Below are 26,558 nucleotides of genomic sequence, written 5' to 3'. Positions count from 1 at the left end.
GTTGAGTTTCATGAAGTGTTTGCGGCTTTGTCGGACAACAGCGACATCTCCTGCACACTCTTTTTGTGCAGCGTCTTCTTCAACGGGTGCTGGAAGCGATTAAAGTTTTCGAGAAACCGAAAAGTCCGATGATCATCATCATTAGAGATATACGATGTGGTGGCACTAAGGAAGCCAGGGTCGGGCTGGATTTTATGCCACGCATTACCGCCATAGTCCCTGGCCAGAGAATACGGGCCACCGAGGGCCATCAAAATGCTGCAAGGTTGCTCATAAAATGCATAACTAAAGCGCAGTCTTAGACTTCACATTCATAGGTGCACAATGCCTTTCCCCTCACGGCCTCCTCTGCTTTTTCCATTATTTTTCCTTTTTTTTTTGTGTTTTTTGTTGTTCATCTCCTGGCCTTTATTAGATGTCACGTTTTTGTTGTACTCGCAGTATCTGTAGTTTTGTGGCTTTGCGGTTGGTGATAAATTTCATTGTCTTCGCTGATGCTTTCGCTTCTGCTGTGTGATCCCCGTTTTTTTCCCATTCATCTACGTCCTTCGAGCCATATCAGCACGAGCTATCCGGGTAAGTGACTTGAGGCTCTTTGCATCGGCTTCGTTATACACCGGGAAAAAATAATAGCTCTCCTACTATAAAAGTACTAAGTACTCATTGCGATACCATTAGGAATTGATTCCCTCAACCTTATACTGATTCTTGGCTTACGTTTGATTTCTGATTCTAAGAACTATGCTTAGCCATGGCTCCGTGTAGCCTCGGCCATGTGTGCCATCGCTTGGATCCAACAAATGACGCAAAACGGCCAAACCAAATCACTATGAATGTCGTTTGAGTTTCGTCATTCGGACCAAAGTTGGTTTCCTCTCAATCTCTCGGCCTCACCCCTTCTGGGAGACACCCGGTGACCTCTCCCCTGGCCGGGGTGGTCTAACGAATTTTGACAGGTGCCATTATTAGTTCAGCACTCTGACATTTTTTGCGGTTGCTCGGTTCTCTTGCTTGTTTTTTTGGGGGGATTTCGTTTGCGTTCGAGGCTTGGCTTTGTTTTTGCGCGTCCCATGCGTTCTAGAGTTTTATGACCATAAGAGTTTTACTCCTCAGATGGATGACAGCAATAAAAGTACACACACACACACATGACAGGGACAGGGACTGGGAGAGACACGAGACCTTGATGCGGCATGGCCGTTTTATCACACGAACACACATTGCTCATACGCAACGGTGGCCACAGGCTTCCGCCTTCCTTTTGGCCTCACTGAATGCACTAATTAAACTTGTGCTCACCTCTTATTATGGCTGCATTGCATGGCATCGGTTAATGTGAGTTACACGACACGACAAACCGCCCAAACCACCTGGCCCTCCAAGGCTGACATTCGCCCCCCTTCCCCTACCACGGCCCCTTTCGGTTTTTATGTTGCGGTCGCATTGTCTCTCAGGTGGAATGGCGAAACGGACTGGGGCGACACCGCAAAGAAGAGCTGTGCTCTGTGGCATGGGCGTTAAGCATTTATGTGCCACCGTCTAATTAAAATAAGTTCGCACCGCAACGGCAATGGGCTACGGCTACGGCAACGGCAATGGCACTTCAAAGTCTAAATTGTCCTTATGGCTTACTTCGCTTCTGCGGCGCAGAGCCCAAGGCGCTGCGGACGGGATCGTTCGCGTGGTCACCCACCTTTTGTCAGATATGTATGTGTAATTATAATATTTTTTATTGGCCATCTGATACGGAGGTAAAGAGAAAAATTACATAAATTGTGGCGCCATTGTCGAGGGTTGGGTTTTTAAAAGGTGGAAGGCAGCAAGATTGTTGCTTTAATGGAAGGCAGTAGTTTCTTCCAGAGAAATTATAGAGAAATACTTTAAGATTTTCCAATGATAAAAAATGTAATTACTTACTAGGATAATATTACGTTATCCACATGTTTTGGCAAACATTTCAGAGCCCACCTATCACAGCGTTTATTTTTTCAGTTACCGTTGTTGGTTATAAATTTTAATATACTCAGTATATGTATAGTTCAGGTAACATTGGTAGCCACAATGAAGCCACGCCCTCTCCAACCAGGCCATGGAGGGGGCGGTAACAACAAAAATCCACAACAACCAAAACAGGAAAAATAACAAGAACAACAATGAGAAAAACATGTACAGAAGCTACAGCAGCCTCTTTTTATCCTCCTGGCTGTCCGAAAGTCCTCGCTTCTGGTTTCCCCCTGAGTTGATAATATAAATGGAAAAACGAAAGGTCGACATTTATTATGAGGCTTTATCAGCAGAGGACATTTGTTCTGTTTTGTGTTATGAGCCGAGGATATTCGGCTACTTGTAACGATGCAGGACATTGTGGCCACCAGCTTTCCTCCACTCCCGCCAGCTACCTCTGGTTTTCTACGCTGCTGATGTTTGTCTGTGAAAATTGTATGCTTCATTATGTCCTGGGCTGTGGTGTCCACGTGGTTCGTGTAAAAGGACGAGACCGAGGCCGAGAACGAGGGCACGTGTTTTCCTTGGGGTGGCATCTGTATCAGTTAGCAGTCATAAGCGTCCGGTAATATGCCAAAAAAATTCCCGTACCCGCACAAAATGCGATTCAGACGGGTCCAGTGCCATAAATTACCGGGTGCTTTGTATGTTAATAAGACCGACTATTGGAATCTTTTACTGCAAGGACAACAAATTTATAGTTTTTATATAAAAACTGACTTCTATCAGTGACAATATGACACATCAAAATTGGCCATTCACTTCTAATATGATTTCCACGAAAGGTATCCATGATAACGGACTTATTAAATTGATATTTCAACTTTTTATAAAAGCCCATCAGTTTTCAGATAATAATTATAGTACTGTCCTTCTAAGGGGATTGGGAGCCATACCTTTCGAGGCTGCTTTCGAAACGGATATGTCGGATATGACATCGGGGACCTGACCAGGATGAGCTCACAAATGCATATCTGCTGTCCGATGCATTGTTGCTCTCGTCCTGTTCGTCCTGTTGAGTGTCTAATCTGCTGGCAGGGGGATATATGCCAGCTTATGTATGCTGTGCGGCGATGGAGCCACTCATCTGAGCACTGCATGGGGTCACAGCCCGATTCCCGATGCCATGCGGAATCGTGCTGAGCGTAAAAATCCTCAGTGCCCTGCTATTTGCGCATTTCCGGTTTCCGTTGCACAGCTGCACGTCCTGCCATCCGCCTGCCTGCCATCCACCGCCACACTCCCCGTTCCCGGCTTTCTCACCAGCCTTGAATCCTGGCATCCGGCTGCAGCTGCTGCTGATACATTCTTTATATTCTGCAAATATCCTGTTATGCAGAAAATGCTTCTTGCTCCCGTGTCGTCTTAGTTGAGGCGACAGGCTCTCAGGCATGGGAATTATTAACTGAAAATGCCATAAAGAGCCCCAATGCGTGACGTGTGCGGTAAGACGGTAAATAAACTAGATATATCAGAATACCTTTACAAATAAATAGTATAAGATCTAGTATAGTCTAAATATAAAGCCTTTTTAATCTACTGTAGCTTGCATATTTTTAAATAATAAGAAGTCTTAAATAAGCAATTCCCTACGACAATACAGCTGTGAGTTTCTGTTCCCGTCTAAATATATCTCCGGAATAACTTTGGCGGCGGAATGTACTTATCTCTGTGTACACAGAATTCCCTATTCAAACAATCAATTTCTTTCCCCACCCGCATACAGGGCCTAAGCAAAGTTAGAATAAGCAATGGCTTGGATTTCACTTTTTATGCTTTCGCTTTTTTGCGATGTCTTTTTGCTTTTGTAAGCAACGGGGAAGGAAAGTCGGGACGGCATCTGTACGCCCCAAATAGGCAGACAGGGAGGCTGAAATAAAAGGCAAAGGACTGCTGCGGATGACACAGTGAAATCAAAGTCAAATGTAAGTAAATAAAACATATTGTTTCTCTTATAGGAAGACATTTTGCAAAATTACGCCGATTTGCAATGCAAATCAAACATAGCGCCATTATTTTGCTCCTACGCACACACACACATGCGGAAGGAGAAGTGAAAGTAAAACCCTGCCGCATATGTTGCTTAAAAATGCAGCCGTCATGGTTCACATTTACACGCACAAACTCACTCACACACACAGACATGTTTTATACGCATATGTATGTATGGGGATGTGCTCTTGGAGTCCTTGTGATAATAGACACACACGCACACGTATACAATAAATATAAATGGGGGCTCGGTGGGTGCGAGTGGCAGTGCGAGTCTGCTGGTTTTAACCTGCGGCAGAATGCGAAACAAGACACAAAAAAACGTTGCGCCACTGCGGGGCAAGCAGTCGCGACGGCAAAAAAATAAAGCAACAAAAACAACAAAAGGAATTGGCAAAAAATATGTTTTAAACATTTTTCTCCGCTTTGCATTTTTTTTTTGTTTTTTTTTTTATGCCAGTCCTCTCCGTTACCGGCCCTTTCCGGTCCCCTTTAGCATTTTGTCGTTGTTCTGTTTTTGTAAATTTTTGATTTGTTATTGTTGCACGTGTTGTCTTTTGCCTTTGTTATGACAATCCATCCTTGGCGGATCCGGCGAAGCAGGTGGCACGGATCCGAGGATGTACGTATTTACGTACGTATGTATGTGCCATCCGGAGCATAAATGTTTTTAACGAACTCACCTGTGGGGCATACGCATAAGTAGCGGAACGTCTTCTTCGCGTCACCTGTGTAAATGGAAAGCTGTGCGCTCGAAAAATATGTTGGCAAAACAACACCGGATACCAGCGATGGCCGAAGGGCCCCAGGGAAATAAGAAAACAGCCATTTTCAAAGATCATAAAGTAAAAGGAATCATTTTGTTCAAGCGGCAGGGTGGCTGTGCTTTATAACTGCTCTCAGGTTTTGAAATAAAATTAAAATTATAATGGTATAAGAGCAAGTTCTCAAGATCTGAAAAAAAGGATATAGGAGCCTTAGGATCCTGTATATTCCCCTTTCCCATTTACCAAAAATTATAAAACGCCTTTCATATGTTTTTTTATTTTTACAAAATTTTTTTGTTCGTTTTTATTTGTTTTCTTTCAATATATTTATGTATACATAATATAATTTTTGTTGTTTATTCGGTATATTTACTTATTTTCATCATTTCTATGTTGCAGTTGTTCTTGGTTTTTTTTCCACATGGCCGTCTCTGGTTTGTTATTACACGTTTGTTTTTTGTGTTATTTTATTTTATTTTTTTGTTTTTCTGTCTCCTAAGTATAATTTCTCTATGCATTTGCAGCCCAGCATCTAGCTCTCTAAACCATCTCCTACTTATTGTGGCGACCGCTTCACTGAGACCGTCCAGTTAGCGTCTTGCCCCTTCTGCTTGCATCCTGCTGCTGCTGGCTTACTTTCGATGTCCTTTGGCGCGTTGGTATACAAAAACGCAGCCAAATTCTCATCGTTTTATTTATATATTTTTTTTTTGTTTTTCAACTATAAATATTTTTCATTTTGCATTTTTTGTTATGCTTAATTTGATTAACTTTTTTAATATTCGTTACGTTGTTTCACTTGTGTTTTCTTATGCAAATGCCGTTTTGTATGTGTGTATGTTTTGTGTGTGTGTTTGTTTTGTGTAGGTGTATGGTTCTAATGCCGTATTTATATTGTATATATATCTATATATATATAATTTATTTCTGTTTTGTGTATATTTAATACTTAGCTTATGCATTAGGTTTCCAATTTTCGGCTTTGTTCTTACTGTTGTTGGTTGTTGTTTTTGGTTTTTTTTATGTTTGTTTATGTTTTTGTTGCTCGGCCCTTATATTCCGCTACAATGTTTTCGATTTTTCATTCTGTTTGCTTTTCGCTTTTGTGTTTTCTAGTCCTTGTCCTAAAACACACTCAAACATGCTTAAATTTCTACAAAATATTTGCAATACTGCAGTCGATATCTATACTTTGTTTACTTTAGTTATTTGCTATTTACTTATCATATTTTACGTCTGTATATATATATGTGTGTGTATATATATATTTTCATATATATATATATGGTTCGTATAATATCGATATCTGTATATGCATTATGGGCGTGTGACTGTGTTCGTGTCCGTTTGGTGTGTCCTTGTGTCGAATGCCTTCCAAAACTTTTCTGGTTTTGCTTTTATTTATCTTTTGATGTTTGTTTTGTTAGCAGCTTTTGGTTGTTTGCTCATCGTTTGATTTTTTCTACATTTGCATTTGATTTGTTTACTATATTAGTGTATTTTTAATTGCATAACATGCCCTCGATCCTTTCTATCCATCTGGTTTATTGCACATAAATATTTTGCTTTTTACTTCCTAGGCTGCCCGGATTTCAAATGGAATTTCGAATTGGCCTGGCTCTTTTAATTTTCTTCCGTGGCTAGTGGCTAGTGCTGCCTGTAAATGAAATCCTTTTTTTGTGTTTTTTATATTTTTTTTTGTTATTTTGGAACACTTAGAACTCAGTTAAGTAGTATGCACTGCCATGTAATTTAAAGGATCTGCCTGCATGTAAATATATACGTATAGAATATATATTCTGTGTAATTGTTTTGTAGCTTAGATAATACTTTTATTTGATTGATTTTCGGTTTTTCTCTGCCGCAAGTTGATCTCGTTAAAATTTGTTTTCTGCTCATTTAGTTTAATTTATGCTATGTGCCTCCATCTGCCACCTCCACTTGTAGCGCCTTCTTTTTTGCATTGCATGTGGTAAAATTTTGCTAACTGCTCCTGTTTCAGCATTTCAGTAATTACACTTTGAATTGACTAATTGGTAATTGTAGTTTATGGTTAATAACTGCAATCATTTTAGTGTGTAGTTTTGCTTTTGCTTTGAACTTAAACCAAATTAGTAACTCAAAGCGCTTGCCACGGAATTAGATTACACCTGACTAATTGTTGAAATTAACGTAAAGTGATTGGAAATAATAATATTAATTTCTCGGCAATAAAGTGCTTTACCTTCTGTAGCTTCAAAATTTTTACATCAGGTTTTTAACTTGATCGTTTTGTGGGACTGAATCCTTCTGTCAGGATCCCTGGTTTTGCGGTATATGTGACGTGGGCCTTCTTGTGTATAAATACTTTGTATATGTTCATATATATATATATATATATAGACGTATATAAATGACTTAGCACGTTTTGTAGTTACACAACATAAATACATACAGTTACAGCTGTTATTCATATAAATATTTTATTTGTTTGTATATTATTTAGTTCGTCGTCTTTGTCAGCTTGTTAGATCATATTACATTCCACAGTTAATGCTTATTTAGTTTCCAACTCTTCACTATTTCTACGTGCCAACTACCCATTTTAACTCTTTACTGATATGTAGCGCAAACATTAACAAACAAACCGATAATATTTTTTTTTTAGTTTTTTCGCCTTAACTATAAACTGGTTTCTCTTATAAAGGGGTTTCTCTTCTTCGATTTCCTAGCCAAATATTTTTTTTTGTTTTCTGCAAAACTGTTTTTGTATTAGTTTATTTTTCGTTTGGTCAACAACATTCAAATTTCTGCTTTCGCTTTTTTTTTTTGCTTAACACAATGTCTAGAACGTAAAATAACAGAACCAAAATGCATTTGTCAGCTTCATGATCCTTTACCGCTTATCCGATCGTTGGCCGATCCTTTCCCGCCCACTTTTTAAAATCACATCTACATCTAAGTCGCTTGCACGCAATGCTTCTCGTAGTTCCTCTAAGTTCTAGTGCTAAAAACATTTAAATATACAGTACGACTGCCCTAATGACTACGGGTACGTGTCACTATATTTCTTATTCGTATCTGTGTCGTGGCTAAAATACTCCCTCTCCCACCGCTTCTAATCAATCCTACCAGTTAGCACACGAATGATGTGTCCTGGAGTATTTCGTGTATGGGTGTTTCTGGGTTTTTGTGTTTTTTTTATTTTTTTTGTCGATTATCGATAGACATTTACTCGAGCTATATGGGACCACACCCAAGTAACTAAATGCGCTGCTCCGATAGCTGCGAAAAATTCCACTAAAAAATGACATAACAAATTCCACGCTGGCTGCCGCCGGGGGATTGGGGCGTGTCAAATGCAAATCAAGCCTCGTCCTGGCTCGTCCTTATACCTCTCAGCCTCCTACTCGTCCATTTTTCTTTACTTTTTTTATGGCTAAACTGTCCGATACGTACGAATATGTTTCGCACAATTGCGATTCAGATTGCGATTGCGATTACGTTGCTTTTACGTATGCGTATTGCTATTTCTATTACTTGGGATTTTTATTTGTTGTTGTCATCGTTTTAATTGGTTTTCATTTTGAACATCTATTTGTGATTTATCATCCAACACATACATACATACGTATTACGTACAACACAAAATACAATAAATATAATTTACCATACGTTGCTCGCATTTAGTTTTTAGTTGGTATGCGGGTGTGATTGTGAGTGGTGTGAGTGTCACTCTATCCGTATATATATATATATATGTATATTATATAAGCATGTTGGTTTAATGCATATGCTGAATACGCCACGAACTTATCAACCATGTCTATTTCTATACTTTATTTACCACTTTACATTCATTTATATATATATATATATACTCTACACTTTTAGTTGTATTTTTATACCTTCTATGACTATTTTTATGTTTCACATCCATGTACTGCGTGGGTAGCTGTGCAATGCTAACCGAAACTCTGCCTGCTGTGTGTGTTCGCAAGAGTCCTAGAGTCCTGCGAGTATGAGTGTGTTGATTAATGCTTGCTAGTGTAAGTCTGTGGGTGTGAGGGCTCCTTTCTCTCACGGCGTTTTCTGGATAATTTGTTATCTGGCTGGTTGCCGGCTCCTGGCCTCCTCTCTCTGTGTTGCAAGTGTGTTTATTGGCTTATATGATTAGGCGATAATATCTACTCTATTACGGCTATGCTCCATTAGCTAATATCAATTAATATCATTCGATGGCATACTTTGATTGTTTTCAATATATATATTACTTGCGTTTTGGGAGTTCTCCTCTCTCTATTTTACCGTATATTTCTTTAATATATTCTTAGATACTTGGATATTTTTTTTTTGTTTTTAGTTATCGGTTCGGTTTGGTTTGGTTTCTGTTATTTTTGTTTGGGGGTCTCCTTTTCGATATTGGTATGGATTGTGATTTCGTTTTCGTTTTGGCCTAAACAACAGAGAACTAACACAACAAATTTGCAGCTAACCATTCCTCTTCTGGCAACTGAAATAAAACCATAAACGTATCATATATATGTACATAGCTTAGTACGAGAGGAGTGTGTGTTGGTAAATTGTTTTGGAGGGTGTTGAAACATTTTTGCGGCTTTCGTGTCGGGTTTGGCTGCTTTGTACATGGCTCTCATGAAGCTTGTTGAAAGTGAAGCGAAAAACTTAAATCGTAATCAAATTAGACTCAAATTTCAAACAAATTAAAGGCTCAGCTCCTGCAGCTGCTGCTAATTGCGAAACTTCCTCGAAAAGGAGGGATTTTTATGGATGGAGAGAGAGAGAAAGAGATCTAGCGGTATAGGTGAGTGAGAGAGAGGGCTCGAGGATCCTGGATTCGGATTCGTACTTCGTAGTGTGTTTGATGTGCGTGTGTAGGAACCTGTCTTTCAATTGCTGATCGATCACAAATCAAAGTAGTGTGAGTGCGTAAACTTTCAGTTGCATTCTATATAGGAAGTGATAGCAGGACATGAACTGCTCCTGGACCGATTTGGCAGCTGTCTGTATTTTCTTTAACGTGTGTGATTTACAGTATCCTCTAAAAAATCCACGTCATCTATCATAGTTATAGGCACTAGTGCTATGTGTGTATGTATGTGTTTTAGGTGTAGAGTGTGCCAAGCTAGAACCAAACTGCGCGCAAAAGTAGGCAATACAAAATGATGCGGGTCCTGCTGTGGATGGAAAATGACAGAGCGGGTGAGGGGCAAGGACGAATATTTGTATACACACATACAAATATTTACTTGCACGCGTCTCCATGTGTGTGTTCGCGTAATTAATTTTAACGCATTTTTAATTATGTTTATTTTAATTTAATGCCGCCACTCTGGAAATACATGAGGATGTGGATGTGTGATGCATATGAGTCTGTGAGTTTAATTTTGGCCGCCACTCGATTTATGCTTTTCCTCGACCAAATTGTATGCCCCTATTTTTATTTATAAACGCAGTTTTTGCATGTACCTCTCTTGCTTCTTGCGTCAATTAATTATTGTTATTATTATTTTTTATACGCGCCGTGCTCCAACACATTTACATTAAGCATTAAAATATGTCGGTGTGGATGTGTATGCGTGTGTTTTGGGTGTATATGTTGTGGTGTAAGCAGCTAGGGTTAAAAATATTTTTGCTTTCTTTGCTTTTGCATATACATAATAATTGTTTGCTTTGGCCTCCCCCAATGCTCGACAGATATTTATGCTCTAGTTATACATATACGTTTATATATATAATTAGTATGTATATATTCATGTGGGTGTGTGTGTGAGATCGTGTAATTTTCATTTAGCATTGGTTTTGGTTTTGGTTTAGGTTTAGGTTAAGGTTTAGGTTTTGCATTCGCTTATGCTTTTGCTTATGCTTTGCTTTGCTCTTGATTTTGTTTCTGGGGTGCAGCTCTCTAAAATCGCCAAACTTCGAGTTGCCGTCAATTGTTTTGCAATTAGTGTTCTGCGCTTCGCATTTTATTTACAGCTCAGTATGGTTTTGTTTCTGTTCAGAAAATTGCAGCTGTACTTGAAAAATTTTGTTTGGATTTCGGTTTTTGGCTTTTTTCGTTTACTGTGCCTGCAAAAGTAAAGGATAAACCTTAAAAAATAATATGGGTGTTAGTAAAAATTGGAAAAAAGTAGTAGACGGAATAAAAGTAATTGTAACGCAAAAAAGAGTATTGGCACGAGTGCATGATTTTTTGTACTTTTGTCAACAACACATATTTGAAATGCAATGCAAAATTCTATTGGCCTTATGTACCATCCAGAGAGCTTTGAAAGGAGTGTGTGTAGGAGTACGAGATTAACAAATAAAACAAGCAAACAAATTGCAGATATTTTACAGACTAAAAACATTGAGCACTCAGCGATGCAGAACTATTTCACCATAAGGTTTTGAATTTATTATTAAGCCACACATGCAAAAAAGTAATTCTTTTAATGGTAAACAAAAGATGTACATTTTAGATGAATATAAAAAGAAATTCATTGTTTATGCTTTCATTATTGTTTGTTTTTCCAATCCAATAGTGTTTATATTTTATTTGCCTCATCCTTAAAATACTATTCAATCAAAAACATGCATGAATATGAGTGCTTTGAACTAGCCCTGTCCACATTCGATATTCAAATGCAAAAGAATAACATTATCAAGCAAAGGCATTCGAACGGCGATGCAATATTTTGAAAGTGGCCGAAAATACGAGTTTTACAGATACCATGGCACTCAGCTGCCAGGTAAACACTAACGAACCGAAATCGAGAAGTGTGTAAAATAATCCAAAATACATTCAAAACTTTCAACAAACGGAGGGAGATGCACGAAAAATGTTTCAATATAGCGGGCAGCGTTCATGAGTGTATCTGTGTTTAAATCTGCATTTGCAACTGTATGGGTATCTGTATCTGAGTGTCTGAGTCTGGATTGCATACCTGTGGGCTCACTTGGAACTGCTGTATCGGATAGGCGACCACACCGGCGGCCTGCGGGATGGCGGTCCCGGCCACGCCCGTTGCCAGTTGCTGGGCAGGAGAGATCTGTGCCTGGGTGACGCCTTGCCAGGTGGCAGGAATCTGTACGCCCATGCTGGAAATAAAATCAAACATATCCACACATAAGAACACAGAAAGAAATTGGCTTTAAAAAAATATTATGCTTATAGCTCCTATAAAACTTTTCCAAACAATAAACAAATAAGTTTTTTGGCTCACTGTAATGACATATTTGCAACATATATTTCCAGAATGGTGTTGCATGCCGCAACCGTAGAATTAAGGCTGGATTGGCAAGACAAAAGGATCCTGAATGCCCAAAGTGAAATGAGTGAGGAAGCGGAAAACAAAATTTACGCGACTGCGTTGCAAATATCACGTTATGTTGACAGGCCGACGGATCCGGAAATGTATTTCAAACGGCCGCAGAAGGACGACGGTGCAAAGGAAAAACTTTTGCAATTAGCAAATGAATTCACCCATCCGTCATGCTGTCGTTGGCACTGCTATTGTTTTTTGTTTGTTTGCTGGCGATCCCCAGCGGTGGTTCAGCCATTGGAAAAAGTACACAAGAAGTTTTTTAGAGGACCTTTCGTCTGCTGCACATTTGCCTTTGAGCCAAATCACCTAATAAAATTAAGCCAATCCCCTCAGCGCACTTTTGACCCAACTCACCCCATGTAGCCCTGCTGGTATCCAGCGTACTGGCTAAAGTGGTATCCCTGGATGCCCTGCAGGAACTGATTCTGCACGGCAGCTGCATTGGCTGCCGGGGTCACAGCAGCCGCCGTTGCCGAGGAGGCCGGGTAGGTGGGCGTCGGCGAGTACCAGCATCCCGTGGCGGCTAGCTGTTGACCGTAGGCGGCGGCAGCAGCGGCGGCGCCCACTCCATACGGGAATCCTGCAGCGGCGGCGGCGGCCGAGTTGAGTGCCTGGGTGGCGATGGTCTGGGCGTTATTTGGATCGCCACTCTCCTTGCCCCAGGAGCACTTCACAGGCTGGGCGTTGATTTCCGTGTTGTGGACACCGACAATAGCATGGGTGGCTGCCTCCTTGGTAGAGAAACTGTTGAAAATAATAAAAAAAACGAAAAAATTATTATCTATTTTATAGTAAAGTTTTATTATTTTATTTTTAATAATGTTATGGTTAAACTCTTATAAAGTAGTATCACTTACCGCACAAAGGCATAGCCCTTATCCTTGAAGACACGGATCTCCTGTATCGCTCCATAGGGGGCGAATGTCTTCTGGAGCACCTCCTCGCTGAGGGCTGTGAGGGCGCTATTGACTCCGCCCACATAAACGGTGCAATTGGAGGGACTGCTCTGATTGTAGACCTCGTCGAAGGTCAATGGCTTGATGTTCTCTGCGGGTGAGGGAAGAAAACACAAAAAAAATTGTGTAAGAAAACCAAATGTTACACAGTCATTTGATGGATTTCATTTTAATGTTGCCGCCTGGAACGACCATTTATGGGTGGCAGTTTTTTCTGTATGTCCCCTTTTTTATTCACCAACTGCATGATTAATATGCAAATTAATTAACGGATTTACCCGCAACAACGCCAGCAACGAGAGCTGCCCGACTGGGCCTCGGCAACGTTTTGGTAATTAAAATAACCGCATGCACTTAGTCAATATGCTTGTGTGTGTGCGGTTCCTATACGTGTACACTATACACACACGTAAAGTCCTGCCATGCTATATATGGGTGGAGGGGGGTGTGCAACACCATTTACCGTTGATTTCTTGTTGTTGCAGTTGAATATTTAAAATTGTTGCGGTTGTTATTGCATTTTTTATTATACGTATTTGGTGGATATACATATTTCGTATGCTCGTATGCCATTTTATTGTCGCTATGCTTTTTGCACTCACTGTACAATATACACACACTTTATTTAACCGCTTCCCCCCCATAATGTCGTTGTCGTTGTCCTGATTGTTGTTGCTGTTTCTGCTACTGCTGTTGCTGCTGCTGCTGTCGTTACGTATACGACATGTATGCACGTATTTGTATGCAAAAGTTACACTAATTACTTCCTTTGAGGTTAAAACTAAATTTGCACTTTTAAAAATAATGTTGGCTTTGCGTGTTTATGTCTTTGTTTAGCTCAGGAACATTTCCACGCATTGTTCGGCTTTTGGGGATAAGTGGCGCCTATGGTCTATAACCCATAATGACCAGTACTCGGTAGCATAGATCGAAAGTTGATTGGCCTATCTAAAGGACCCGGGCGCAATTGCAGAAGGCTACTTAACATGGCCCGTTAATGGCGCTACTCAGTGCCCCCGCCCTCCTGGCATGCCATCAAAATGCCATTGCAGGATGTCTAGATTTGTGTGGGGCTGTTTTTTATTTTGCCTGCGCAGCGAACATGCCAAAGAAAACACAAAAATATGGCTCAATGACATGCAACAGGATTACTGTACACAGCTGCTGCACACCCCTACCTACCCACACAACAAGTACTCGCACACACACACAATCGTACTCGAAATGGAATCACTCACATACACGCATCTGGCCAGGAACAACAATCAAAGCTCCGTGGCGAGGGTGCACCGAAAACACGAAAAACTAACAAGCTCGCAAATACTTTTGAAAGCTTTTGCCACAAATGTATGCGCTTCGGCCACGCACACTCACACACGTACTAAGAGGTCCTGGCGTTCACGTACACACACACAAGAACAAAACTAACCCAGCGTTGCATACTTTCGAGCGCCATGTTTCACTAATTTTCACATTGCTTTGTGACTGTGCCTGTGTTCGGTACCTTCAGCCCTCCTCGTATTATTATTTCCACTTTTTGTTTTCTCTAATTTCTTTTTTACGCTTTTAAATACGTGTAATTAAATTTTGAAAATGCAACCAAATGAGGACCGGCTCACATATTCCAACGTGCTTAGCCTTGAGGGCTGGTTAACTTGGCCAACTTGGTTTCATGTCCGCGGCAAATTAAAGCCCGCGATGCCGTTAAACTGCAACTGTATGAGTTGCGGGAGCGTGGCCATAATTATCGCACATTTTTGTCTACGACAAGCCCCGGCGATTGCATTCCGGTTCCATTCCCGGCTGGTTCCAATCTGGTCCCATTCTCGGGGGGCAGACACACATAATTGGAGTCTGGTCAGCCCAAGGGCCATTCCATTATGGGGGCAAATACTTTCGGCCGGCAGGTGCTCTCATTTTGGCCGGCGACGATTTGAAATTTTAATGAGCAATTATAGGCATGTAAAACTAAATCATGAAATAATCACCGAATCATTAACATAAATAATTCACATTTTTACACGCAGCGTCGGCATTGCGAACAACACGAGCCTCGAGGACGTCGCCAGGCAGGCACTTGAGGAAATTTAAAAGTAATTAATATGCATGGAACTGCTCCTTCAGCAGGGGCGTGTTTTTGGGGTGTGACGTACCGCATGGGCGTGGTCATGTGCTAATTTTGAAGAAAATAAAAAAGTTGCGTTCTTGCCGAAGTCTAATCGATACAAAGGCCAGCATAAGCAAGTGGGGTGGTATGAAAACATGACTCCAGTCTTTCCTCTACTATAAAAACTCACTGAGGCATTTAAACTTTTACTTAATTGTGCGCAACTCTGCATAAAATCTTGATTTATTGCGTCAACCAGGTAACGAGGCCAAGTAACTCCAACTTCCGAAATTATTTTCCTGCGAACTCGCCCACAAGTCACCACTACCAAGTCAAAAGTCAAATAGTTTCGCCAAAGAAATTTGTCATACAACAGCGTTGTCTTTGTATGCTGCTTTTGTCGTCCTCGTCGTCGTCGGCATATTGTTTCTGGTTAATTAAGTTATTACCATAATGAGCTCACAGGTATTTGGGGCCTTATTTATGGGCATGCATTGATATAGGCCGGAGTGGCTCGGCAAAGGTAGAAGAACTTTGAAGAAACTTTGGCCACGGCTGCTTTTCCTTTCGAAGGGACAATAAAAAAGGGGCCGCGCCAAATGCGTTTGTTATAAAGCCCCTTACCGCCCAAAAAAAAGGGGAAACTTTTAGCCGGGCACGAAATTGCAAAGCGTCGCCAAAATTGTCACAACTGTAAAATGCGCAATTGCGCCGGATCGTAAATCTTTTGCAACAATAGCGCACTGGGCGCACACACAGAGACACATGAGTGGCTCACTAAACGCGGACGGACATAAAATGTGCAGCCTGCTTAAAACATAAAAATGCCGGGCCAACTCAGTTGGATTGCCAAAAGAATCGAGCAAAGTGGCTGCGTAAAACATGAAGTAATGCGAATGCCAAATGCGAAATGAGTTGAGTGCTACAAATCGTAAAGTTCGTCCAACAGTCGCAACAGCAGCAACAACTAGGCTGGCCGTAAAATCCAGGACCTACCCCTTTTGGTCCTTTTAGTGCCCCTCCGATTCCTATATCGTGCATATGTGAGCGGGATATAAAAACCCTTCAGCGAACAGCCCTTCAGGCTCTCACAGCCGGCTGGCCCTTCGATTTCTTTTCTGCTGATTCAGCCCTCGAAGCGATCAAAAAATCAAAATTATTTCGCTGTCAAATTGCTAATAATAACTTGTATTACAGGATCCCCAACTACCGCCAAGTAATTTGGCCTGCCTCCCGAAACCGGCAAATAGAATAGAGCAGACAAAACCGTGACATAGTCAAATAAACAATGCGACCAATAAAAATACGCTTAAGCTTTCATAGGCGTTTTTTATGACAACAATATAAATGCAAAGGGAAAATATAACATACATATATTCCGACTACCCGGAATGCGAAAGGAACCCTTCAACAATTTTCGGGCCTCTGCACGATAAATTCCACCTTGACTCCAGCTAGTTTTCCACTTTTCCGAGTGTTTGTCTGTGTGGGGGCCTTAAAGAATGCCAAATGTTTCTTGTATAACCATGAAAATTTACCCCATTTGTATTATGCGAGTGTGTTGTGTCAGTGTGTGTGGGGGTGTGTGTTTGCCTTTTATAATAATAGTTTCGTGTTGGCAAAATTTATTTATCTGATTTTCCCGCTCCTCCAAGCACCTCCATGCTAACCACCATCGATGCCCTCCCACTCTCTGTCTAACAAATAAAAATTATGTTAAAACATGCAAATATGCGTTAAGTTTTGATTTATGGAAGACAAACGACGAGCGGAAAACCCCGCGCATGTTTGTCCGCTGTTAATAATGATTACGCCCGGCTCTAAGTATATAGTTACGGTTATGGCCGGATATCTATGCGGTTGACAAGGAGCCATGGCCATAAATCGACGGCGACCAGGACGGGGGCGTGGCCCAGGCCCAGACCCAGACCCCGGGACTAAATGAAAATTGATTTGCCGTGTCCTAATTGAATGCCTCTAGATGGTTTTTATATTTTTGGGTCGGCAGCGGCGGCGGCGACTCGGCGCTCTGTAGCCGACGACTAATTGAAAAAGTTTAAACCAAATTGGGTACAGCCCATTACGGAAATTAGGCGCGTGCGGTTAAGAAAGGACAAATATTAAGAAAACATAATCTGGCAGAAAATTTGTGCGACGTTTATAAATAGCAAGCGGTTTCCCGGCTCTTTACCGTCTCCACAAGCTCCACACCCCTGCCATAAACTTCCTACCTTCGCAGACTCACATTCGACCCTGGCATTGTGCCTGTGTCAGGCTACCTTTGGCATTCATTGCCATAATTTCCTGTAATAAGAACGACGCGCCTGCTGCCAGCAAAGGCAAAAGCAACAGTAGCAACAACAGTAACCGTTTGAGTCCGGAGCTGGTGCTCCGGAGTGTACGCACACCGGAAACTCAGCTGGCCTGCCGGCTGGGGTGACACTCATGATTTCCTTACCTTTACTCGCCGGCGGTTTCCGTGTGGCCCAATTCGTGCGAATTGAACGGGAGCCAAGCCACTGGCCATTCATGGCCGTAATGGCGCTCTCGGCTTCCTGCAGGGCGATAATGAAGACAGAGACACGGTCAGGACCAGAATTGAAAAAATATATACACAGAGCGAATTAACAAACAGGATTTAATATTTTAAACCTAAATATTCTACAAACACAAAGAAAATATTGAAACAAATAAAAAAAGATTAAAGAATATTCAAAAAAAAAATAAATTATAATTTTAAATAACTAAGACTTTTCGCTACGTGTTAAATCGAAATCAGAATAAGAGCCTGCGCACGACTGCATAAATATGCACTTAAATATGCTAATGCCAGTGGCAGTACTTACCGATTTCTTGATGAAGGACACAAAACCATAGCCCTTCGACTTCAAGGTCTGTGGATCGCGAACCACGCGACAGTCGCTGCAAAGAGAAAAGCAAAATAAATATATTTAAGCAACAAAAGCACGAAATGTAAACATTAAAGTTGTGCAACTGTAGTCCTCTTAGGACTCGAATAATTCTGCGGCCACCCTCGCTGCGAACGGAAGTGCTGGAAAACTTTAAAATTTATGCAAATTCTTAATAAAGACATCTCCCGGGGCAGGGGACGAGGACTCTGTCTTCAGCACGGTCTGGCCGACGTGTTCAAATATTTCCGTTCGAGTCCAAAATACAAATATATTTTCAATGCGTGTGTCTGACTTGGGCAGGCGTGGGCGTGGCCTCTTGTAATTCGGAAATTAGAAATCTGACCCGATGCTGGAAAGTTTTTATTTATCTTACAGTTTGGCCAGCCGCAGAACCGGGGGAGATTTGCAGCCGAGATTGAGGGATTGGAGATGCCAAGAAGCCACGCAGCTTAAACAACTCATCGGGCTTTAAGATAAGGGAAAAGTTTTGATGGATTTTTATTCTCCGACCACGGTGTTGATCTTCCGCGATTTCTATCCGTAATCAAACTGAAAGCCATGCCCAGATCGAATCGAATCAAAGCGAAACGAATAGCATAGAACTATGGTACAATCATTAACGTAAAAGACTTTCTCATTTGGGGCACTTCTGCCAATTGGTAGACTTCCGACTCTGGGGCCCAAATTGATTTCCCCCAGCAGTAGTACGACTTCTCATTTGGACAATTGGGGCCTCGACACCGCACTAAACCGGACTGCCAGGAAACTTTGGCAATTACCCCCGGACCGGCAGTTTACTTTTCATTTATGAAGCATAAACCACAGCGGCGGCGAACTTGGCGACGCTGTCCGGCAACTTTTTTTTTTATGATTATTATAAGTAAAATGCCGGGAGACCCGTTGGGGCTTGGGCTTCTCTCTTTGCTTTGACTTTCTGTGGCAGAAGCAAGGCAGGCGACTTATTAAATATTCACACGCGCCGCGCATTTAACAAAACGAAACAAAAATGCGCCCAAAGCAGAGTCCCAAGCATAATGCCAAAACCAGGCAACAATGCCCCAAAAAAATATATACGAAAAAAAGGGCAAACAACGCCAGGCACGCATAAAAGTTTTGACAGCTACCGAGAGGGAGGGTCCTGCGGGGGCAGGACATCTTGATCCCCAGGAGCCGCACGACCGAATCCTGCCGACTTTGGGGCGTTAAGCGTTTTGACATGTCGGCTGGCAGATCGACTCGGCCCACAAATAAAGTTCTTTAAGCCGGCACTGTTTTATTTTTCCCTTCTGGTTTTTTTTTTTTGCGCCTCTGTGTCCTCAACCGCTCTCCCCCACTCTCTAAAAAGATAATCAGCCGGCGACGTGGGCTCACTTTTGTCGGGATATCGGTGATAATGATGTCAGCGATAGCTATCAGCCAGGTGCCAATCGATGGCTGAAATTCATGTCGTGCTGCAGAGATTTCGTTCAGCAACTGATCCAAAACATGGCCAGCTCATTAGCGAATCGGAGCAACCCCTTAGCCCAGTCATTAGAATGATTTTCAGATTATTAAAATTTAAATTGGCCGGCGGGAGGGCCCTGGAGATGAGCAGATTGCTTGATTGACTGGCGAAGCGGCGGCGGCGGCGGGCTAAATAGGCGGCAAATCCAAAAATCAAATACTTTGACGTAATTTCTGATAAGATGCCGCGGGGCCATCTTCTTTGGAGGACCAGGCCGCAGCGCAGGAGGGGCTGCTCCCAAGAGACGGACTAACATTTTGACTCAAAACTTTGCGATTAAACAGAAGTTAATTAAGCCAAGTTTTTGATGCTGTCGTTGCCAAGAGTGGAGTGGGGGCTGATGGGATGAGGTTTTTTGGGCGCTTGGGACCGAGAGGATAGTGACTTTGCCTTTTCATGCCGAAAAATAGCAACTTAAATATTTGAATGGCCCGGTTTTACAGACAGCGAAAAGAGTTCGGCCAAAGTGGCATTTGCATAAATTCATTTTTTTGTTGCCGCTCGGTTATGAATTTTTTATGCCCACCTCCCACAAGTCCACATGCCCACACACCCACGCGCTTGCCAATAATCAGAGAATGTGTGACAGAAAAATTGTCGCACAAAAAATAACGAAAGGGGGAACGGAACTGTAACGAAGAAAGGAGAAATAAAAGCTGCTGAATGGGAAATGGTAAAATCCGTGGACGGGGGTGGCGGTGTGAAGGCAATTCCAAGTTAACTGGCAAATGGAAAATTTGCATTTTAATACTTACGAGATTTCGCCGAATGGTGTGAACGCTTCGCGCAATTGCTGAGTTTCAATTTCTGAGCTCAAGTCGCCGACAAAGATGTGGAATTGTTCTGCAAAAAAAAGAAAGAAAGAAATTCGAGAAGAAAGTATGAGTATTGGGGATACTTTGGAGGGAGACTTTCGTGGAAGCATATGAAGAAGGGTTGCCGCTGGCGCATCGTGAGTCGCACAAAATATGCGCCAGATAAAAACGCAAATCAAAAGAGAATCCCAAGTCATGCGCTTTTATTTCGCAATTTATTGCCAGCGTTGAAGCTGTCGCTTTAATGCATATACACAATCACAAAAAAAAAAGGCATACGAAGGCTGAAAGGAACAAGTTTTTCATATATCATTTTATGCTGCATAAGCAGAGATAAGTTAATTGAAATCACAAAGGAGAGTCGAGCAGATTGATGAGTTCAAAGATGGAATGGGTTGGGATGGGTCGGGTTGGGAATGACAAAACTTGCCAAGTTGTCCTCAACCGACTCGGTATTAGTTTTCAAAAACGTCGTGGAAAACTTTGCAACTGTGCGTCTTTTGTGCTCGCCCACTCTGGCTCGTGGAGAACGTCCCCATTAATACTAATTAACCCATTCATCTAAGTAAACTTTGCACGCTCGAATCTTCAGGCCCCATCATCTAGCCAAACATCATGTACACATGCACAAACTCAAAGCCGTTCGCTGTTATGCAAGCTGCACAAACACAAGTGCAGTGGGTGATGGCACATCCCACCCTCACAAAGCCCAGCCACCCAACCAGCGTCCTCCCGAGGTGCAGCAGCCCCAACCTCATACACTCTTACAAATTACTCATTTTTTAACCCTTAATTAGGTCCGTGTATATCCGCGACTATGCCACTAAATGAAAAACACATTTACTATAAATTGGATTTAGTTTTTAGATTATTTTCAGTGTAGGGCTCCCATGCAAAGCAAACACACACACACTCGCACGAATTGAAATCATTTATTATTATTTTTGTGTGCTTTGTCTCTTTGGCACAGAAAAAAGTCGCGACTGTGCGGGTAGTAGACAAAAGGGGGGCGCCTCGACTAAAGCCAGGAGGGGCGTCGGGAACGGGGCTTCTCGACGTTGTCCTTCGTGCGCTCTTGTGTCAGCCGGTTCGGTTTGAGCCAAGACTTGGCAAAGGCGAAGCCAGCTCGGCGACGCACGTGGGGTGGTAATGGGTTAAGGGCCAATGCAATGGGTGTATTTTTTCGGGGGTTATCCCCACCACCCCAGTCGCCCCACTAACCTCCCAACCTCACAACCTCCAGCCAACCCAGCCACCCCTCACAAACAGTGGCAGAGAAGTCTTACCCTAAATAATTAGCACTATTCAGCTGGGGCCCACTGACGACGACGACTACGACGACGACAACATTCGAGGCTGACAGCGCCGATGGGCGCGGCTAAAGGGCGGTCCTGCCTCCTGCCACCCACCTCCTCCCATTACCAGCCCCCTGTCGCCTTCGACCGGTGTCCTTGCCTGCTGCACGTGCAGAAATTAACATTTCCGGTAATTTTGCGAAAATGAAAAGCAAAGCGAAAAATTAACGGCAACGTCGTCGTGGTCGCAGCCAAGCAAAATGCGAAATGCGGAAAGCTTTTGTGTTAAATAAATATTAAAAGGAATTTCCCAGAGCCAGCGGAACTGATGGAGACATGGCAAGATGCAGGGGGTGGCAAGGAGGTGGCAAGGTAGCTGCTGAGCAAGTGGAAGCCCCACGACCTGACTGCGGCCTGTTGGCCTTTTAAAAATACAAGCCGAACGAGTAAATCTCTGCGTGTTCACGTGTACAAAACTATGAGTTTGTATTTCATACACTGAGAACAAAAAATAAATTCTTGATTTTAAATTTTTAATCTAAACAAAATGTTTAGATAAGTACATTTATAAATCAGTACTTTATCGGTTAACTATCATAATGATATAAAGTTTCTCCTTGATTTCCTTCAGTGCTTCTGCTCTTGTGTGTATGCCCACTTTTTATTTAATTGGAAATTGCGTATACGCCACCGTTAATGAGCCCATTGTAATCCTGACTGCGAGTCCTGGCAAGTAGGAGCGGCTTAGTCGGTGCAGGCGGCTTGACTCGACTCCACTTGGCGCCGTTATTGTAAATCAATCGCTGAGGTTCGCTCCGGCGGTTCTCAGGTTATTGCTTTCGCCCATTTGCACAGCAAAAGGCGAAAGACAGGCACGCAACATGCCAGCCTTGAGTGTATGGGTATATGGTATCCGTAAGATACATTTCCACACACATACGTACGTACGTGTGTGCATGTGTGAGACAGACAAACGAGGCGGCCACTAATTGCAGTCAAAGGCTGCTTTAAATTTGCACTGCGCCAGCACTCTCGATTGGCAGGTCTTAACCACCCCCCCGGGCGACCGGGCCACCGGGCCACGCCCCACGCCGTCAGGCACCTTGTTGGCGGTAGAACGGGAATCTTTGAACCGCCTTCGGTGTCAGCATGTCAAGTAGTGGCAGCTTTTTATTCCCTTTGTACTGCCGTTGTTTCATCGGCCGTGTCGGGTCGTTTGCTGATTAAAACGGTGCGTAGGTAATGAGTTAATTAAGTTTTTGCCATCGTTACAGTCGCCCTTTGTCGTTGTTCCTACCTTCACACACACACACAGACTCGGTGTGTACACACGTGCACATAAATTAATCATAAATCCTTGCTAGCTGCACGGCAGTTACAAGTGTTTTGTATATTTGCCAAGGACACACCAGACCCTTCCTACGATCCATCCTTTTCATTCCTTTCCGCTGGCGATTGGACCAAGTCGGCAAGGAGTTGCTTCGCAGCCGAGAAGTGTGTCAGCAGTACCTGCCACGCCCTCTTGTAGTATTTGATTAAAGACGGAAGCTACTCAAGGACTATACACGTGTCTGTGGATGTGTGCGTAAAGGTCTCACACTGAAGCACAGGTAGGATTAGCTGTAATCCTAAAACCTGTGACAAAAATGGGGATTTTAATATATAAAAAAAATATAGAGTAATATTCACTCAAGGCCTGCATAGTCCTTGTTCCTTAGACCCCTTTTCTTTTAAGCTCCTTGCTTCTCTGAGTGTAGAACTATCCGGTTTTATGTCTTGTCTTACCTTGCCTTACTACGGCCATCCCGCTTTTGTTGGCTTTAGTTGTTGTAAATTTTATGTTATCCGCTTTCATTGTTTGTATGCCTTTATTTATGTTCCCCACTGTCTACCGTCTACTGCCGACTTCCAACTGCCGGTTGTCGACTGCCTACTGCCCTACTGTCCCTGCTGTGGGTCTGGGAGTGTGTGTGAGAATTTACTGATTTTCCGTTGTTATTTATGCGTTTGTGCTAAACCTTATTTCCTGTTTGTCTTACATAAGCTGCAGCGCTTAATTACACGCAACCCCATCGAGGACTCCATTTCAAGCAGGATGTTCGGGCTGATTTTCCCCTAGGGAGAATGCTTTTTGGCCGCAACCCACATCCCACAGCCGATAGCCGACAGCCTTCAGCCAAGATATATGCGTGTCCCATCGATATGTGCGACCTAATGTTTTATTGACCGCGCCTGCAATCTCATTTGGCAATTCACTTTGTAGCTGCCGCTTAGTTGCGCGCATAACCGACCACACGGCGTATGCGTAATGGCAATTATGAACTCTCGCCACTGGGCGCTAAGTGGGAAGTGCAGTGCATTAAAGCCAAAAGCGTTTAGCTGGCGGTCAAAAACCACGGGCCAACCAGATCACCATCTGACCGACTCTGACTGCCCGCTGTGACAGGGAAAGCCCCAAACAAGCAAAACAATTTGACGCCAACAACCGCAAAACGTGCTGGCCACACACACCATCCATCCCAAAATCGAGAAGCCAGCTTTTAGCTTGTAGCTCCCAGCTCCCAGCTCCCAGGGCCCCAGACCCGCCCACAACTTAACCCAAAAAATTGATGAATATGTAAGCAAATACAGAAGACTAACACGCATCGGGGGTCCTGCCAAATATACGTATATAAAAAAGGATCAAAGTCCTGAGGCGCGTTAATTTTCCCAGACGTCAGCAGGAAAAGTTTGGGGCTGGCAGAAACCCATCTATTGGCCTGCCCGAATATGAGCCGGGCCCACAAATTATATTGAAATGTTAATAATCCAGTTGCTTAGACGTGCTGTGCCATCCTGGGCGGCAGCGATGTCCTGGGCGGCAGCTCGAAAAGGACAACTCAACTGTAAAAGGATATTTACATGGAGATTTGTATGCCGCTGACTTATGACTTTGATCAATGCCCGGCTGGCTGCCCAAGCCCAATCAATTGGGTCCATCCGCCATCCTCATCCGCATCCGCATTCGCATCCTCATCTTCATCTTCGACAGTCCCGGCCGCATTTATGTGCTTTTGAGAGTCACTTATGCCCACAATTTGGCATTGCGGTTATCTAGGGGATAGACCAAAATATGTGTGGGCCAGACCCTGATATATGGCGACCATTTGTGACTTTGTTGTGTGAAGAAGTCTGGGCTCAGCAAATCTTTAAATTAAATTCTCTCGACTCAAATCAGAGCGCATTATAAAGTATAATGTGCTTTTAATTTCATTCATTTGCATGAAATGTGCTTCGCACAAGAAAGGCACCCAATGGGCCCTGGCCGGCGCTAAATGGAACTAAAAAATCTAATTAGCGTTGGCCGCTGCAGAAGTCGACTTAAAGCAAACTTTTCGCTTTAATTTCATCTTGATTACCGCCCACGCTACAAAGTGCAGGGCACGGCAAAAAAAACTTAAGCTAATTTGAAACTGATAGGAATGTAAGTTTGAGTAAAAACTTATTTCTTTTAATCAGAGAGTAGAGATTTATTCGAGGGCCAATAGTTTTATTCGCTCGGGCAGCAAGCCTCGAACTCAAAAGCCAATCAACTTGACTGGCTAATGAAACGGCAGTCACTAAGGAGATTCAACTCTCAACCCGACGGCTCGTTGTCACCATTAGACGCCCCCGCCTGGCTGATGTTAATGCTGATTTTTAATGTTGATTACCGCAAGCTGCCAGGCCGCAATCCTTGCCACCTTTTATCCTTTTTTCCCCCCGCCGAGTCTTAGATAACTGAGCCCGGAGTCAGCATCATTTCCGCAAGTGTGCGTGGCATTTAAGTTGCCACTTAAATGAGCCCGCGACTTTCGCATTGTATTCTGGTGGTTCTGGTGGCAACAACCTTTCGTTTCGGTAAGGTGGTTGAATGAATGGCTGCCTGGCTGCCTGGCTGCCTTGGGTGGTTGGCTGGGTTGGGGAGTTGGGTGGTGCAGCCTCATCAAGTCGTCGCGTCGCGCAGATCAAATGAAAATTTCATTGTGTTGTGACTCGCTCTAGGTCCGGCTTTGTGTCTGTTTCTGTTTTTGTTTAGGGTTTGGAAAAGTCTCTACCTTTTCAAGTTTTCGTGCTCTGAAAACTCGGAAACTTTCTGGAGCACTGCACTATTTTTTGGATGTAGAGAAAAAAGGACATTTCCTTCCCAGTTGAAGGAAATAATGTTTTCACAAAGTTCTACTTGTTCTTGAAGATCTGAGTTATAGGTACTTTGTCAGCCTCTTATTTAACTTTTATTTATATTTATTTAAGTACTTATTTAAATATTTTCAAGTGTATCTGCTTTCGCTCCTTCTGTAAGTGTGTGTTTGGGCTGACATTGTTGTTGTTTGTCTTGCCAACGGCGTCGTCGTCGTCTGCTTCTTCGTTCGTCTAACGTGTAAAACAATGACTCATTAAGACTCATCTAAATTCTAATGAGATTCAGTAACTATTAAAAACAAAACATGACAGAGGCAGTGGCAGTAGCAGTGGCAGCGGCAAAGGCAAACGCAAATGTGGCAAACGGGTTGCTGCCCCCGGGGCAACCCAACCGCCCCAATCATCATCCCCCGGAATCCTCGACTCAACTTAGCTCTTATCGGGGTCTTGAGTCCTGGGCCCTTTTTACGAGTAGTGCTGACTCTGCTTTTGCCGGCTCCCGAACCGGTCGGAACTCTTTAAGTGTTGGCCAAATTTAAATCATTTGTATGCGAGTCGCCTGCCCGGCCTTTAAACAAATGTCAATAATTTGATTTAAATGTGGCAGGGTCCCCACATTCAGCTTGCTGATCGCGTGCGAAATTCACATTTAAATGCTAGTAGGCAGTAGGCAGTCGTCACTTGTTTTCTTTTCCCATTTCGCAGCCCGATGGGGTTGACAATCGTGCGAAGAGACAT

At 42.8% G+C, this 26,558-nt stretch overlaps 1 protein-coding gene across 4 annotated transcripts in view; it reads right to left on the bottom strand.

The window, feature by feature from the left end:
• Window positions 1-5,031: 5,031 nt before the first annotated feature.
• The window catches only part of LOC6501640 (RNA-binding protein 208), a 66,393-nt gene continuing 44,866 nt past the window's right edge, over window positions 5,032-26,558 (bottom strand). For 2 of the 4 annotated variants that reach the window (XM_032456240.2, XM_001955625.4), the window contains 7 exons: window positions 20,305-20,392; window positions 17,980-18,055; window positions 17,592-17,688; window positions 12,928-13,117; window positions 12,425-12,814; window positions 11,690-11,843; window positions 5,032-10,853 (listed from right to left, as the gene is read on the bottom strand). In XM_032456240.2, coding sequence (XP_032312131.1) covers window positions 10,824-10,853; window positions 11,690-11,843; window positions 12,425-12,814; window positions 12,928-13,117; window positions 17,592-17,688; window positions 17,980-18,055; window positions 20,305-20,392 — 1,025 coding nt within the window. In that variant the 3' untranslated portion in view covers window positions 5,032-10,823. The remainder of the gene's footprint in view (window positions 10,854-11,689; window positions 11,844-12,424; window positions 12,815-12,927; window positions 13,118-17,591; window positions 17,689-17,979; window positions 18,056-20,304; window positions 20,393-26,558) is intronic. The other 2 variants (XM_032456239.2, XM_014911660.3) reach the window with 1 other exon arrangement.

Source organism: Drosophila ananassae, chromosome 2L (genome assembly GCF_017639315.1).
Source record: "Drosophila ananassae strain 14024-0371.13 chromosome 2L, ASM1763931v2, whole genome shotgun sequence".
NCBI lineage: Eukaryota > Metazoa > Arthropoda > Insecta > Diptera > Drosophilidae > Drosophila > Drosophila ananassae.
The sequence above is the reverse complement of the archived record's forward strand: the minus strand, read 5'-3'. Positions and strand labels throughout refer to the sequence as shown.